The 18,087-nt window shown below is 40.7% G+C and overlaps 1 protein-coding gene across 6 annotated transcripts in view; it reads right to left on the minus strand.

Moving 5' to 3' along the window:
* Window positions 1–11,732, minus strand: part of LOC112265748 (serine/threonine-protein kinase MARK1) — an 80,880-nt gene extending 69,148 nt beyond the window's left edge. For 5 of the 6 annotated variants that reach the window (XM_024443341.2, XM_024443317.2, XM_024443329.2 and 2 more), the window contains exon 1: window positions 11,154–11,732. In XM_024443341.2, coding sequence (XP_024299109.1) covers window positions 11,154–11,204 — 51 coding nt within the window. In that variant the 5' untranslated portion in view covers window positions 11,205–11,732. The remainder of the gene's footprint in view (window positions 1–11,153) is intronic. The other variant, XM_024443334.2, reaches the window with a different exon arrangement.
* Between the last annotated feature and the right edge of the window lie 6,355 nt (window positions 11,733–18,087).

An 18,087-nucleotide genomic window follows, 5' to 3' on the forward strand; every position in this document is an offset into this window, starting at 1 on the left:
CCTCTTGATGGGGCTGTCCATAATCAGCAGACTATGATATGGACATTTCTTGGAGAGACTCCTTCCCCTCCAGGAGATGACAACACCACCCCAACGGGTGTTGCTGGGCAACTACAATGTGGTGCTCTTATTCTTCTCACTTTGCTTGGTGAGGTAGATTACTGCTGTAACTTGACCCTTCACATACCTAACGATTTCCTTGGCTCTCTTGTAGAGTGTATCCATTGATTTCAGTGCCATGATGTCCACGAGGAGCAGATTCAAAGCATGAGCAGCACAGCCAATGGGTGTCATGTGAGGGTAGGACTCATCCACTTTAGACCAAGCAGCCTTCATGTTTGCAGCATTGTCTGTCACCAGTGAAAATACCTTCTGTGGTCCAAGGTCATTGATGACTGCCCTCAGCTCATCTGCAATGTAGAGACCGGTGTGTCTGTTGTCCCTTGTGTCTGTGTTCTTGTAGAATACTGGTTGAGGGGTGGAGATGGGCGAAGAACATTCAGAAATCTCTTCTAATACACATTGCCTGTGAGCATCAGAGGTGAACCAGTTGCATACACAGCTCGAGCAAGACATTCATCAGCATTTCTGACTATGTTCCTCCAATGAGTCAAATACAACTTCTGATTCCAGGAGGACCATGAGCTGTTGCTATCGATAAGGTGTCCGATTCATTTTTTTAAACTCAAATAGAAGTAGAGGGACTTTTGTCAGAGGTTGCTTGTTGTGAGCGCAGAGGGAACTTTATGCACTTGGCCAGATTCTGCATCTTTGTTGCATTCTTCGCATATGATTTGGCACAGTGTTTGCAAATGTACAAAGCTTTTCCTTCTACATTAGCTGCAGTGAAATGTCTCCACACATCAGATAGTGCCCATAGAATTTTCCTGTAAAGAATTTTTAAAAATAGTAAAAAAGTAAAATAAAAATCCAATTCCATGTACAGATAAATAGTTAAGCACTTAGATTAAACAACTCCTTTGTAAGATAAATGTTTTAAAATAAAACATGGAAACAGGTGAATTAACACTCAGGCTCAAGCAAGCTAAAATCAACAGTTTTTACTACCAACTAGCAGAAATTTTAACAAGTTAGTTATGATTTAAACACATTTTGCTGTAGGCTACTACACTGCTCAAAAAAATAAAGGGAACACTAAAATAACACATCCTAGATCTGAACGAATGAAATATTCTTATTAATGTCACGTTCTGACCTTTATTTCCTTTGTTTTGTATTTATTTAGTATGGTCAGGACGTGAGTTGGGTGGGCAGTCTGTTTTTCTATAATTTGGTTATTTCTATGTTTCGGCCTAGTATGGTTCTCAATCAGAGGCAGGTGTCATTAGTTGTCTCTGATTGAGAATCATACTTAGGTAGCCTGGGTTTCACTGTGTGTTTGTGGGTGATTGTTCCTGTCTTTGTGTTTTGCACCAGATGGGACTGTTTTGAGTTTTCACATTTCTTGTTTTTGTTAGTTTGTTCATGTAAAGGGATTCATTAAAACATGAATCAAAACAACCACGCCTTTGGTCCGCCTCTCGTTCAGATGAAGAAAACCATGACAATTAAATACTTTTTTCTTTACATAGTTGAATGTGCTGACAACAAAATCACACAAAAATGATCAATGGAAATCAAATTTATCAACCCATGGAGGTCTGGATTTGGAGTCACACTCAAAATTAAAGTGGAAAACCACACTACAGGCTGATCCAACTTTGATGTAATGTCCTTAAAACAAGTCAAAATGAGGCTCAGTCGTGTGTGTGGCCTCCACGTGCCTGTATGTCCTCCCTACAACGCCTGGACATGCTCCTGATGAGGTGGCGGATGGTCTCCTGAGGGATCTCCTCCCAGACCTGGATTAAAGCATCCGCCAACTCCTGGACAGTCTGTGGTGCAATGTGGCGTTGGTGGATGGAGCGAGACATGGATGTCCCAGATGTGCTCAATTGGATTCAGGTCTGGGGAACGGGCGGGCCAGTCCATAGCATCAATGCCTTCCTCTTGCAGGAACTGCTGACACACTCCAGCCACATGAGGTCTAACATTGTCTTGCATTAGGAGGAACCCAGGGCCAACCGCACCAGCATATGGTCTCACAAGGGGTCTGAGGATCTCATCTCGGTACCTAATGGCAGTCAGGCTACCTCTGGCAAGCACATGGAGGGCTGTGCGGCCCCCCAAAGAAATGCCACCCCACACCATGACGGACCCACCGCCAAACCGGTCATGCTGGAGGATGTTGCAGGCAGCAGAACGTTCTCCACTGCGTCTCCAGACTGTCACGTGCTCAGTGTGAACCTGCTTTCATCTGTAAAGAGCACAGGGCGCCAGTGGCGAATTTGCCAATCTTGGTGTTCTCTGGCAAATGCCAAAAGTCCTGCACGGTGTTGGGCTGTAAGCACAACCCCCACCTGTGGACGTCGGGCCCTCATACCACCCTCATGGAGTCTGTTTCTGACCGTTTGAGCAGACACATGCACATTTGTGGCCTGCTGGAGGTCATTTTGCAGGGCTCTGGCAGTGCTTCTCCTGCTCCTCCATGCACAAAGGCGGAGGTAGCGGTCCTGCTGCTGGGTTGTTGCGCTCCTACGGCCTCCTCCACGTCTCCTGATGTACTGGCCTGTCTCCTGGTAGCGCCTCCATGCTCTGGACACTACGCTGACAGACACAACAAACCTTCCTGCCACAGCTCGCATTGATGTTCCATCCTGGATGAGCTGCACTACCTGAGCCACTTGTGTGGGTTGTAGACTCCATCTCATGCTACCACTAGAGTGAAAGCACCGCCAGCATTCAAAAAAAGTGACCAAAACGTCAGCCAGGAAGCATAGGAACTGAGAAGTGGTCTGTGGTCATCACCTGCAGAACCACTCCTTTATTGGGGGTGTCTTGCTAATTGCCTATAATTTCCACCTGTTGTCTATTCCATTTGCACAACAGCATGTGAAATGTATTGTCAATCAGTGTTGCTTCCTAAGTGGACAGTTTCATTTCACAGAAGTGTGATTGACTTGGAGTTACATTGTGTTGTTTAAGTGTTCCCTTTAGTTTTTTGAGCAGTGTATTTACTAGTTTACAAAAAATCATGTGTCATAAAATATATTCACCCCACCTAATATTGTATTCAAAACTTACCAGAAAGCATGTAGTCCTTGGCTCAGACAGTATAGTAGTGTGGGTTCAATAGCATCTCATTAGTATGCAAGATCTTGAGAAACAGCTGTACATGTGATGGAAGAATGCACTGTGCATGCAGAGGGTTGCAATTCCATTGAATTGGGGATAGTTTAACCAAAATATGCCATGAGACCTAGAATTGCCTTGTGTATCCCACAAAAAAGGTTCACCATTATAAGCTAACTTTGATGAATTGAAGCAAAATTCCTCAAATTCCAGAAATTTACCAGAAAGTTTCTGACCCTTTGCAACCCTAGTTAGGAGTCAATCTTTTTAACCAAAAGGTTAACAAGGTACAAATCTGTCGTTCTGCCCATAAGCACGGCAGTTAACCCACTGTTCCCCGAAGACGTGGATTATGGCAGCCCCTCGCACCTCTCGGATTCAGAGGGGTTGGGTTAAATGCGTAAGACACATTTCAGTTGCATAACTGACTAGGTATCCCCCCTTTCCTTGGCTAACTAGAGAAGGAATTATTTAGCGTGGTTGTTATCGACCTAACCCAGGGAAAGAACTTCATTCAGATAGCCAGTCAATGTAAAAGACTCTTCTTGACAAACCGTACCCTAAACAAACATGGGAATACCTGTTAATAATGGTTTTGTTATTTTCATGCTATCCAGATGACCGCAGTGAAACTCACCGAGGAGTCACTGGATTCGGTTTCCTTTCCTGGAAAGCAGGTAGGTGCACCAGAGGCTCTTTCTATGGTGCTTTTTACAAACAGCGATGACACCACTAAAATTCCAGCATTTGTGTGACAATGAGCGCACTGCCTGGACACAGCAATCCAGAAAGGTACATTCGCCCCCCCGCCTCTTAGAAAGCCACTCCTTTCTCGCACCCCTTGAAGCTTGTTATGCAATTGTTGGTTGAAAGGCCAAGCAGTAATATGGTAAGCTTTAGTGAACTCCTCTTTCCCTCACTTTCACTCTCACTTTCTTTACGGGGAGAGTTACTGGTTCCTTACAGCCAGAGGGCTGTTAGTAGTAGTGCATTGCCTGCGGCAACAATGGACGTTCTGACGTCAGCAAGATAGTCATCCTAAAACTACACAACATGGAGGTTCTCTTTATGCCAATCTGATGGAAAATGGCAACCTTTACCCCCCAGAGGTTCATTTTCTTCTGATTTATTATCAGAATTTGTGTTGCAAGACCAAAGGCTTCATTTATGCACAGTAAGCAACTTTTTACATACCATAAAGTGATACAAAATTATGAAAACCTTGGACTTTAAAAACACATTTGTCAATTCTTTCCAACGCTGTCCTGCTTTGATAAATATTTGATGAGGTTATTTCCATCTCAATATATACCTGGAGAGAGGCAGATATTTGGCAAATGCAGGGCACAAGTTTATTTGTTACATTGATTCAATGTGGGGAGGTGAGTATTGAAGCCAGTCAAGCTACTTTACCTGGCCCAGACAAGTTGCAGTCAGATATTCATCAACACAGGTCCAAGAGACTTTTCACCTGCATTTAATCACATTTCTCTAATACAGGCTCTCCTAGAAGATTTAAAACAAACAAAGAGCTAATTCCCCCCCCCAACCTTATTCCAAGCAGTCTTGAACAGTCCTAATTTCCTTTAGGAAGTCACGTTTCACTACATAGAACAGTGCCCTGATTCTTTCAACAGCAACATCAAGATACTAATCATTAGCCTACTATTATGCTGAACATTCAATAATATTCAAAGACATTGATTTGCTATTTATTTTTCAGCATTACACAATGTCTAGTAATAGGGTACTTAACTGGATTGTAATGGAAATCAGCCCTGCTACTGCAGTTAAGAGGAAACAGGACCCAGTTCTGTCAACTTGCATGTCTTCAAAACCCATTTTCTTTCAGTGCAGTATTTTACAGTAAGTTAACAAACAACTCGTTCTGGAATCAGAAATGAAGTAAAGCACTTCTTTCCCATTTTCAACGGGCTTTCCCCAGACATAAGCTGGTAATTTCAAACATAACACAGAACTGAAACGTGATAGCTGTCAAGAGAAACTACGCTTCTGATGCCTGCCTTTTCAACGTTAGGTTACCTCAATGTAGGAAATTAATGTGTATTTCAAGGGTGAAATTCTTACCTGCCTTAGTCCCAAGAAATTAATATGGAATGATAGCAACACAAACAACAAAGATGTGTAGAAGAATGCACTGTTCAGAACTACTGTAGCCTACTACTAATATATATCATTCCCTCCTGACAGCATGGATCAATAACTCAGAAAGGGCAGTAGCACTTAGCTTTTCCATGTGGCATGCCATGCTTAAATGTATTAACTTATTTCATTAGTCAGCCATTAAATCTATCTTGTATTGAGGCAATAAGCAAACTAGAGACAGACAATATAATAATGGAAGTGAGGTATAGCTTCACAAAAAAAAAAGTAAAGTCATGTGGCGCTCATGGAATGGAATGTCATTCTTTCAATGAGCAGTGCATAGACCACAGAAATCAAGGGTTCGGCCTATTTGCTCGTGAAAATGTCAAGGGATGCATTTGCTAAATACATTTTTTTGGTGGTTGACTGAAGAGATTTTGTATCCAAATTAGGGCTGGGCAATATGGCCAAAATATTATATCACAGTATTTAAAAAAAAAAAAAAAAAATTTAGTTTTTGAATAATAAAAATAATAAAAGATACATTTGCTTTATGAGTAGTGAGTGATCCTAAAAAAGAAACAGATGCATTCAAATCACTTAGAATGTATCTTTCTCCATTCTGATTGTTTTATACTGTTCAATTCAACCAAAACAAATTTCAGCACTTTTATCATTTCTGCATTTCCTGCACCCAATTGCAGTGGTGGAAAAAGTACACAATTGTCAAACTTGAGTAAAAGTTTAAATGTTTTTGGTTTTAAATATACTTAAGTATCAAAAGTAAATGTAATTGATCAAATTTACTTATGTATCAAATGTAAAAGTATAAATAATTTCAAATTCCTTATATTAAGCAAACCAGATGGCACCATTTTCTTGTTCTATTTCTATTTACGGATAGCCAGGGGCACACTCCAACACTCATACATAATTTACAAACAAAGCATGCGTTTAGTGAGTCCTACAGATCAGAGGCAGTAGATGAACAGGGATGTTCTCTTGACAAGTGTGTGAATTGGACCATTTCCTGTCCTGCTAGCATTCAAAATGTAAAGAGTACTTTTAGGTGTCAGGGAAAATGCATGAAGTAAAAAGTACAGTATTTTCTTTCGGAATATAGTGAAGTAAACGTAGTCAAAAATATAAAAAAGGACAGATACCAAAAAAACGACTTAAGTAGTACTTGAACGTATTTTTACACCACTGCTCAATTGAGAGAATTTCCACACTACCACGTAGGGCTGCACGATTTGGGCAAATCATCAAGGACTTATTTTTAACCAAATGTTGCAATTGTGATTTGACTTGCCAAATAGAGCAAATCTTTTGGAATCATGGAAATAAAATAACTATTCTAATTCTATAGCTAGAATATAATAGTGGGCACTTTGAATACAGTGTTGTTTGAGATATCAACAAATTAAAATGCCAGGGAGAAGTAATTGTGACATAGTAGGAACTAAAATGTTGATAAGTGTTTTCTAGGGGACACTATAAGCTTTGGCTACATTTGTATGTTCTCTTAGCTACTTCATGTAGCTAACATATTCCTCTTTGATTGAGAAGATACTGTTGCACAAATATGCTGATTTTGGTCTACACCATCACTTGTATTATCAGGCTGTATTAGCTAGCTATGTTTGCTCTTACTCAGTACATTTATTAGCTAGTTAGCTATTAGCGTAAGCTGCTAACAATTAGGGTCAAAAGATTTTGGGCAATTTGCTAAGAAAAGACAAACTAGCGGTTTGCTAATGTAAGAAACACAAACCTTTAGTGTCATTATAGAAAGCTAGTGGATTTATATTAAGAAGTAAAGTGAAAACAGCATTGTTTTCATCAACGTTGTTGCATGTGCTGCATTGATCATGCAGTCTGGACATGTGTCTCCTGGTTGAGGAATGTCAAATGAGATGCGAGTGACAGGGGGTGTGGCTAGGTCTGTGTGGAAAGTGGCACGGAAAGAAATTACACAATTAGCAAAATAAACTATACAAATTGACATTACACATGGCGTATAACATTTAACAAACCAAACATTCAAATACCAGTGTAGAAGGTAAAGTAAAATCCCAAACTGGTCCCTGCATCAATACATGTATATCATAAAATACGGTATACCGCCCAGGCTTAAACCAAATGAATTATGCCAAAAAGCAGTCCGCAGATATTGCTGACCCAGTCTAGGTCTATTAGATCGAATTTTAAACCACACCAATTGATTTGACAACCACTGTGTCATGTGACATTCCAAAAGAATGACAGAATGGTTCTGAAGATTTCGAAAATCTCCACAATACCTTTATTCTCACAAGTCAGTCTACTATTCAGAAGGCCTAAAAGGAAAGATACACCTATTTTGAATGTTATTGTGCATCTCCGAGTGAAGTTAGTTCCCTGGGTAATTTAATATTTTCATGTGTATCTGAGCTATTCGCCATTCAAGCAGACAGACATACAGCTGGTATGACAAGTTTTGCTTCATATGATATATTCAACCATTAGCTTTCGTACTTTAATTCTAAGCGCCGCCCATTCAAATGAATAGAATCCGCGTATGCGTCCCCCGCGGACTGTTGTCCCAGAGCCTCGTAGCTATGTCACAATGGGACACCGGACTATCGCGTCTGCTTCTGTGGACTCTGAATTACGCTTTACACGTGATCCAACAGTCATTCATAAACATGCACAATCGCAAACACCTTTCTCAGTAACAGTTCAAAAAACTTGACTGGCTTCATTATTAAAAGTCAAACTGAAAGCGTTTTAGCAACATAAAATCTTGTTTAAAAAATCTGCTCATACACACCCCCAGGAATAATGAGACACTTTTTTACATTTTCTGACAAGCAAGCACTTAGTCATTTTCACGTTTTCATAGAATGTTTGGGAATGATGTAGAGTAAGGCATGTGAAGATTCTAAAGCAATATAGAGAAGGAATCAAAGCAGCCATGCTTTTGGACAATCAATTAAACACTGCAGTAAATAAAACCAAATAAAAAAAAGCATCTGGCTTGTCCAAGCCATCACTCACTTTGAACTGGACTGTGCATACAGGCAGTAGCAACATCGAAACTTTAGATAATTAGAATGCATTCGCCAACAGCCACAAAATACACCTGAATGGTTTTCTGCAAATATATAAATACAACAGGAGTCTTCCTCCATTTGTTAACTTTATTTAATTTATCAAACAACCATGAAAAGGTACAGTCTCTCTCCCTCATTTACGCACATCAACAACTAATGCTAGCCAGAGCAAGATGAGCCGTTTAAGCTAGTTGGCCGTCAAAATTGCACTGCTAAACGATGGGAATTGTAGCCTACTCGTCCTTGTGCAGCTTGCCTGCAACCAAGCACTCAAGCTAAGGTTAAAGTTGGCTAGCTTGCTACTTACAGACAAATGAGAGAACACCGCACTCTGACCATGATTAGCTAGGCTGTTTACATGTTATCTAGAGCGTTCGTGACTTACTTTTTTGGCCTGTTTACTGACACCGACCATATTCAGCAGGTGTTGCGCGTTCGTAAATTCATTAGTTATTAGTGCTCTGAAATCAGAGTAGATAGCCAGAGTGTATTTGCAAACACAAGCGATATGCTAACTGGATAAATGAATTGAAGTTCTTGCTAGCTACTGTAACCCTCGGTGGCCTATTCATATCAACAACAAGTTCAACAACTAATGTTAGCCAGAGAGAGAGGAGCTAAAATCTAACGAGGGAACAGTAGATAAGCCCTAACATTTTAACTTGTAGTTGGCTGTCAAAATTACACTTACAAATGATAACGAATAGTAACCTGCTCGCCCTTCTGCAGCATGCCTGAGGGGCGACAGGTAGGCTAGCGGTTAAGAGAGTTGGGCCAGTAACTGAAAAGTTGCTGGTTCGAATCCCAAAGATGACTAGGTGAAAAATCTGTCGATGTGCCTTTCAGCAAGGCACTGAACCTTTATTTGCTCCTATAAGTTGCTCTGGATAAGAGCGCCATTTAAATGACTTAATCGCAAATGTTAATGCATTCTTGTACCAACCAATGATTTATACACACACTAGATGACTGCCAGGGGGCGCTGTGTTGATGACACCATGGCTCCTTCTTGGCACTCCCCCACCATTGTAAAGAAATATGTTGGAAGCTATAGAAACGCATTTATAAATGTCTACATTGCTACATTTATTCCATTACAGACACCTTAATGCATATGTTTAAATTATGTGAGCTCAACATTCAAATAAAAATGTATTTTTAGAGATTACTAATGCTACTGTCCACACCAAAAAACGTAAATATATCTCATTTTGCCTTTAAAACCATTTAATTTCAATTATGTAGAATTCCATCCATTCCTATGAAGCACTGCACCTACTGGGGAGTGTCAATATGGCCAATACATAGCATCAGTAATCCAGGGTTTATATACATCATTGGTCACAACCTACGTTTTGACAACTGAATGGGAACTTGTCTACCTGTCCGCCCATTTGATCGACGAGATGTGAGAGATATGCTAACTGTGGATAACAGTCGTTCAAGTTCGGACCTGGTCAGCTAACAAAATGACACCTGAATCTCTAGCCGTAACCAGGAAGGGTTAGGCTCCGTGTTCTTAGCTTGCCAAATAAATGGCTACATGAATAGGTAAGCTAGCTAGCTAATTAGCCACGTTATGACTGACTTGTGATCATTGCCCTTGTTAGTTTGATTGCATTGACATTCTTAGCCTTAGTTACATTCGTCCGTTTTAGTCCAAAATATTGAGTAATTTAAACACTTCACTCGGGAATGGCTCGAGGATGCAAAATGTACCAGGCCAGCTGTGATTTACAACATCATAGCAATATTTGGGTACATATCTGCTGAGGAAATTCATATACGGCTATGTGGAAGCAGACTGACTATCCATGAGATCAAAATAATGTTTTCATAGTGTTTAACAATGACATTGTTTACAAACAGGAGGAAAAGCTTATATTTGGGGGTAAAGACAGTTGAACTAAACTCATGAGGCTTTCTGAGTTATATTCTTAAAGAATGAATGGATATATACCAATCATTAAATTGCAAGTCAACTAATTTATGTAACAACTAGGCCTACCTGTAACAACTACCTGAAAGCCATGTTAATTTTCTTAAAAATCAGAGCAAAATGCATCATTCACAATTTGTCATCAACGACCGTACGACAGACGATGATCATTCAAGGCACTAAGAGACGGCCTGCTGAGATGGATTTCTTCCCGCACGTAAGGCCTACCATGATCTCAAAGTTGAGTCACAGCTTTTGAACTGCATGCCATCCTCGATGAAGGGGACATGGTCTAGATCTAATGTTGCAGTACGCTAACAATAGTAATTGTCCTATGCTATGGGACATTTTAACAGCGGTCTCCTCCAGAAATTGAAATACCGTGTAACTCTAGTTGTTATAATCAGCGAGGCAACATTGTATCTGATTTGTAGACTACGGTTTCCATACATAGATAACCGAAAGCATCATTTAGAACGCAGTCTTCCACGCAGACATGGCCCAAATTCTAGCTACTACAAATACGAATGTTTATGTGTAGGCTACGATAGTCTACAATGGCATGTGTAAAATTTGATCCGACTAACAATTTCAAATGCGCTAACGTTATAAAATGACAATAGCAGAAGATGGGTAACGTTAGCTAAATCCCCATTGCCCCCACGGGCTATGCCGCTAACTTGCTCACCGATAGGTTACATAGACAAGCCCAATTTTAGCATTATTATGATTCACACGCATCACCACACATACTTAGCAAAGAATCATATCGTTATTAGAAAAATATAGACCATAGGGAAGAATATACATTGGATACTTACATTCTCTGTATCACGCTCATTCACAGTGGGCAATGGCGTTCTGGTCGACATTTTGTGTGTACAGGCCGCTAAGCACTGTGCTTGGCAGCCGCCGAGAACAGTGCGACGAGGGAAATTTAATTTGACTTTTTTTACACCACCGGCATCTCCAACCCGACCGTCCAAACCGCAGTATTCCAAACTACAGCATATCTACTTCAAGGCCCGCTTGGAGCCAGCGCAGGGCTAGGGCTATCTAATGCTGATAGATGCGCCCCCGGGTACGAGGCAAGCGAGTGTAGCGGGCCGAGAGAACGGATAGGAGTTTGTATGAAGCAGAGAATCCAGCATTGATCCACCCTGATAGATGGGCTGACACACACTAGGAACGCGAGATGGGGGAATAGTAGTAAAAGGAACACCCTACACAGGAGCGACCTTCATTCTACCTCCCAAAAGACTAGGATTCATGCAGGATAGCCTACGCGGGTACAACCAATGTTCATGGAATATATTTTATAGAACACATGCAAGCCAAAAAAATATATTCCTTCGCAACGCTGTAAGAGGAAAGAACATGACAGTAGCAACGCCAGGTGGCGAGAGAGGGATCGAGTAACATGAATCAAAGGGAGGGATTTTTTTCATTAAGAATGAAAGAAAATGTTTATGATGATGACGTCTTTGTAGTAGCAGGAGAAGGTTCTTGATTGTTGACCTATGCTGCCAATGATCTGCCTGTATGTGCGAACCTTTTGGAAAGCATCATAATGATCATCATTCTTGGGTGGAATATCATCTCGATTTAAATTATGACCTTCCTAAACATTCGAGGTACCCTATTTGTAAGCATACCATAATTTATAAGCAAATTGGTCATTGATTCCTGGTCAAAATGCATCGACTTCGTATACATACATTAAAAAAACAATATCACCTAGTTTAGTAATAGTAGAACTAAAAATCCATACCTTGGACCATCGTCTTACTTGCAATGTCAAAAACTAGTAAACATGCCAATGTTGCCATCTAGCGTTTATATTTCGGTAACTGCATTGATAATGGAAACTTGCCTTTATGCTGTACCCTAACAACCCTGAGACTGAATCCATATGCATTCATTTGTACAACTGACTAGGTACCTATTCCCTTTCCGCCAAGGTCACCATCCTGTGTTATGCTACATTTCTGGTACCCCGTGTACATAGGCAGTAGCAACGTTACTCATTGTTTTCTTATTATTTCCTCTGCATTGTGAAGGACCTGTAAGTAAGCATTTCACTGTTAGTCTACACCTGTTGTTTAGGAAGCATGTGACAAGTAAGATTTGATTTCAGGTCCTATGTGTAATTTACAAGGTAATGAAATGCGCTTAGTTGCGCTCAAATATTTTGGCACAGTTGCACTTTACAATGGAGCGGAATGTTCCGTTCTCTTTTCAACACTGTTTGAATGGCAATGTTTTACACTGTAGGTTAGTGTAGGCAGGGTTGGGGAGTAACGTATTACATTAACGTTACATGTAAGGAATTACTTAAAACGGTAACTATAATCCGTTACGTTACCAGTATAAATATTGCAATTTAGATACTTTTGAAAAACTAGATTACTTTTAAATTCAGAAAGAATGTTTACGAAACATTTTTTGTTGACACTTGTTCTCAATGACATTCAAATCAGCATTGAAAAAAAAGTGCAAGTTTAAATTTGTTCCACCTGAGCGAGTCTGACCACTATGATGGCTATCATACACACCAAATGTGTTTGATGGATCATGGGAAAAGAGCCTACAAAAGCCTTTTCCTGCTAGTCCAAGCTATGTCTTTCAATGGTGCGACTGCTGTCGGCATCCGAATTGCCACGAATGTTTAATGCTTTTCGACCTGTCCCCAAATTAATATAATTGGTTGAGTTTGTTTTGATATTTTAACCTGTGTCGTGATCACGTTTGGTGTGGGGACAAAATACATTTATGCACGATGGCGCACGCGCGCAGCAGGTTTGGGTTGTTGTTCCCAAATTTAAGTGTGTATTTTAAACCAATGGTTGAATTCTAAAAGTTTAAGCTGCCTATCAATCATTGTTTTTGAATGCGCTTTTGCAACAGCTACATAGTGCAGATCCCAACCTATTTAATAAAAGTGGGGCTTTTGTTGCTCAATCTAATTCATTCTGATAAAAATAAAATCCACAGGCCTAATAGACACGTGCTCAAACTCGCACAATTTTGATAGACGTAAACAAGGGGCAATCTGTGGTTGCTACATCCATCGGACTTTTAAATTCTATATACTAATGTAAAGATAATTTAATCGTATTCTTGGATGTAGTAGAACGAGATGGGTTAGAGCAAGCCTACATAACCAACCCATAAAGTAATTTAACATCCATATATGGCCAGCTATGTAAACTTTAACATTGGTTTATCCTGCAATAGATGTTCAATTGGTAACATACATTTGGCTTCTTCTAATGCCTCTTAAGGGAAAATTAATCTAAAAGTACCTGAATGTAATCAGATTACGTTACTGAGTTTGGGTAATCCAAAAGTTACGTTACTGATTACAATTTGACAGGTAACTAGTAACTAAGGGATTACATTTAGAAAGTAACCTCCAACCCCGATGGTAGGTACCTGCAATTTACCAATGGGTTTTGAGAGGATGCGAGGAGTATGCAATTGAGATTATCCCAATATATTTGAGCGCAACCTTCTCAAAACCCATTAGAGGAGGTCAGTAGGGAGGGACCTCTGGCTTTTGCCACCAATGGGTTTTGAGAAGGAGGAGAGGACACAAGGAGTGTGCAATTGAGATTCTTCCTGAGATTAATTTTACTACATTGAAAGCTTGACTCAGAGACCCATTTTCTCCACTTTTTAAATTTGTCAACTGGCAATCTGTGTAGATCCCCTGCATGACATCTTTGCCAGAGACAGAGGCTGATTTCAGATTTAGCCAGTAGGCTTCTCCAAATAACCATGTGGCTACATGAACATAACCTGGGGTGAGAGTTCAGTGGCGTAATCATTAGTCCAAATCCTAGAGAAGTTGCAAATGTAAAATGTTTTGCAACGAAACGTTTAATTCCGTTTGGTTCCTAGTGAATACAGCCCAATTCGGTCCAATAAACTGAATGACATGCTTCCCCAAAACAGTGCACACTGTTCAACAGCTTTTGAGGTATGTTTGTCCCCGTTTGGTGGGTGTGGCCTGGCAGTGTGGCCAGGGGTGAGTTTAGTTCAGTTCAATGTTTGCTACGTTGCATGACAGTTTGTACTGACCAACATGTTTCCCAAAACAGTCCACTGTTCATCAGCCTTTATGGTCGTTTGGTGATTTTATATTATTTTTTATAATTATTTGAAATTCAGTTTTCACACCCGATATAAGTTATTTTGAAACACATTTATATTTTGTTTCATTACTTAGTTAGGGACAGAAAGTAGACAATGCATGGGACGCTAGGAGCCAATTATGTGTTGTAGGACTAAAGCATTTTGGGGGGGGGGTCACTTCTTGCTACTGGGGGCAGTAATACATAAGGTGATGGGCCCGGACCATATACTTGGATAGACAGACCATCTGTGTGCGTGGGCAGTGCCATTGAGGCCATCTCTATCTTAAAATAGTCCATTTTCTTCTTCACCAGTAAAATTCATTGGCTGATCCCTCCTGATGACCCAGCTGTCACGACTCCACTGGGTCATCAGGTCATGCCAACCAGGACATCAGGAGGGATCAATCAGTTGGAAGTCCCACCCCATTGACTAAATCAAAATGGTGAAAGTACTCAATGGCGCTGCCCATGCTTAAACACAGGCTTTTGGCCACTAGAGGACTCCATACAACTCCATTGCCAGGACAAACAGTAGGTTAGGTTTAAATTATAAATCAATCCTAATGTGACTTGGATTTAAAGAATAAGTGCCTAAACTGATGCAAGAAATATGTAAGGAAACTCTCGTTCCCATTTTATAACAATCCAATGTTTTAAAAAAAAAACTTTAGTAGTAGATGGAAGAATCAAGTACCTTTACCTGACAGAGGAAAAAACAAATTAAGTCATGCCATGTTATGTTTATGTAATAAACATGTATCATTGACTAACCCTTTCAAACAGGGTTTGTAAAAACATCTGTTTCTGTTCAACCATACAATATTTTCTGGTTTATCTACAAGACTCAAGAAGTGGTGATCGTTCAGTTTCTCAAGCCTGATGACAGTTGTCCAGACAGAGAATATTCACTCCACAAACATTTGGGAGGCAGGGGCAGAAACAAGATCCAGTGCCACAGGGCACAGCTTTGAATAAACAGCATCCTTGCATGCCAGAACTGGAGGTGTGACTCTAAACATACCCACCTTATATCTCTTCCTGGTATTTCCACAGCTCACAGGGGCACTTAATGCCCTGCCAGGTTGACCTTCCAGCTGGACCGTTACCTCAGACACAATCTTCGATGCGAGGAAGCTATAGTTCTGAAGCATTGTGGTTGAGATGCTTGCTGGATTCATCGTGCTGGCATCTTCCATGTGAAGCACTCAAGCAGTGTCTTCAGGGAGGACCTGTGCCAACTGTTTTGCAACAGTAGTTGACTGCAAGTGTGCCTCAAGGTTGAGACGACACGGCACCACATCAGACAGTGACTGGCTGTCAGTGATGTTGGTCGTGTGAATTGTGAATAGCTCCAGAGACTTCACAAGCTGCTCTAGCTTGGCCCAGCCACACTCTGTGCCCGCCCTCTGATTTCTTCCCTGTTAGCTATTGATAGCTAGGGATAGTGATGCACAAGCTACGCCTATTTGAAACTTTGGCAATTACTGGCAGATTCAGAATGTCAAAAATTAGATTTTTGCTCAAAGTTCAGAAGAAAACAAACTAAATAATTGGTTTTTATTTGATTAGTTACTGAACAAAAATATAAAAACATGTAAAGTGTTGGTCCCATGTTTCATGAACTGAAATAAGATCCAAGAAATGTTCCATACACACAAAAAGCTTATTTCTCTGAAATTTGGTACACAAATGTTTCCCTTTTAGTGAACATTTTTCCTTTGCCAAGATAATCCATCCACCTGAGGCATATCAAGGATCAGACTAACCTCTACGGGATCGGTGTCCATAAAGCAGGATGGTTGTTGCTAACCTGCGCTAATGTGACTAGAACGACGTAAGTAACATCCAACTTTCCAGGACATAGACATGTCTCATGTGCAGAAAGCTTAAATGATTGTTAAACTAACTGCACTGTCCAATTTAAGTAGCTATTATAGTGAAAAAAAATACCATGCTATTGTTTGAGTGCACAACAACAAAACACTTTTAGCACAGCAATTGGTTTGACACATTGACCTCTAAAGGTAAACAATGTACGTACATTCAGTAATCTTGCTCTGATTTGACATCCTGAGGGTCCCAGAGATAAAAATGTAGGAACTGGGTTCTACAGTTTGAACCCCTGCCGTCTCTGTCCCCACACCCACCTGCCATCTTGATGTGTGAAGGTTAGTGTCTTTTCTGTAGGGAAGCTAATTATCCATCGTGTATGACATTCCTGTAAGTCTCTTGTGCGGCTGCTCGGCCATGGAAACCCATCTCAAGAAGTTCCCCACAAACTGTTCTGGTGCTGACATTGCTTCCAGAGGCAGTTTGGAACTCTGGGAAATTTTTACACGCTTCAGCACTCGGCAGTCCCGTTTTGAGCTTATGCGGCCTACCACTCCTCAATAACATGTTGAAAGTCACTGAGCTCTTCAGTACGGGCCATTCTACTACCAATATTCTTCTATGGCGATTGCATGGCTGTGTGCTTGATTTTATACACCTAGTCAGCAACAGGTGTGGCTGAAATAACCAAATACACTAATTTGAAGGGTTGTTCACATACCTTTCAACATCATAACAATTCTTCTTCAGGCCACATCGATGCACGCACATCATTAGTCCTCAATTTGGTATTTCCTGCCATCTGGAAGTTAGAACCATTGTGGAGAATTGCGCAACTCTAATGGTCAACATTTTTCCACCTTGTGGACCATTTGAGTGTGTCGAAACAAACCAGGGCTTATGAAATGTGAGTTCTGGCAGAACTACAAGAAGTTGTAGCTGGGGAAAACGTATTTGAATTCGCATAATTTTCACCACATGGTTATATTATGTATTGTTACAGATCATAGGGATTATCTGTCACAAATTATATTAGCAGTTTGATAGAGAATTCTGTGTCCCTTGGATGCCTGTCGGCTGACACTGTAGGACCGGGGAAACCAGGAGAATGACCCAGGAAGCCGACATATCCCGTTGAACCCCAGAATCCCTACGGATTCATATCTCGAGCAGCCATCGGGCCTCTGCTACTGGGACGCAGAGTGGACTGGAGGAAAGAAACCCAGAGCCATATCATTGGGGGTGATGTCCAAACAGAAGGGGAAGGAGTAAGGGAGGGAGTACATGGAGCAAAATGCAAAGCATGGGGGATCAAGTTCCATCCTTCCTCCTGAGATTTCTACCTGGTTACTTAAATTTGAAATGGTGGAGCTGGCCTGCGCTCATCAGTCAAGGCAGTTTGGGGTTTATCTGGACTGGCCCAGAGACGACCTATGATTCTACCTAATCGATTCAGAACGTGGGTCAAGTGTCCCTCCTTATGCATTCCACATCACGTTCACGGAGCCACACTATGCTGGATTTAGGATTCACAGATCTTATCCTCCATCGCTCTGCAAGCCAGACTGACCCTCAAATCAAACAAAAAAATTGACTTTGAGTTTGATACTGATATTAACTTTGGATAAATATCAGATGTGGACAAAGCTTGAATATCATTGCAGAGGGTTATTTTTTGTTAAACTGCTGAAATAGATATTTTTTTAAGGTGTACTCTTACTCAAGCTAAACTCGTTAATAATGTTGTATGCACAATATTTACCAAACGGCGTACAAACAAAAAAGG

Source organism: Oncorhynchus tshawytscha, linkage group LG02 (assembly GCF_018296145.1).
Source record: "Oncorhynchus tshawytscha isolate Ot180627B linkage group LG02, Otsh_v2.0, whole genome shotgun sequence".
NCBI lineage: Eukaryota > Metazoa > Chordata > Actinopteri > Salmoniformes > Salmonidae > Oncorhynchus > Oncorhynchus tshawytscha.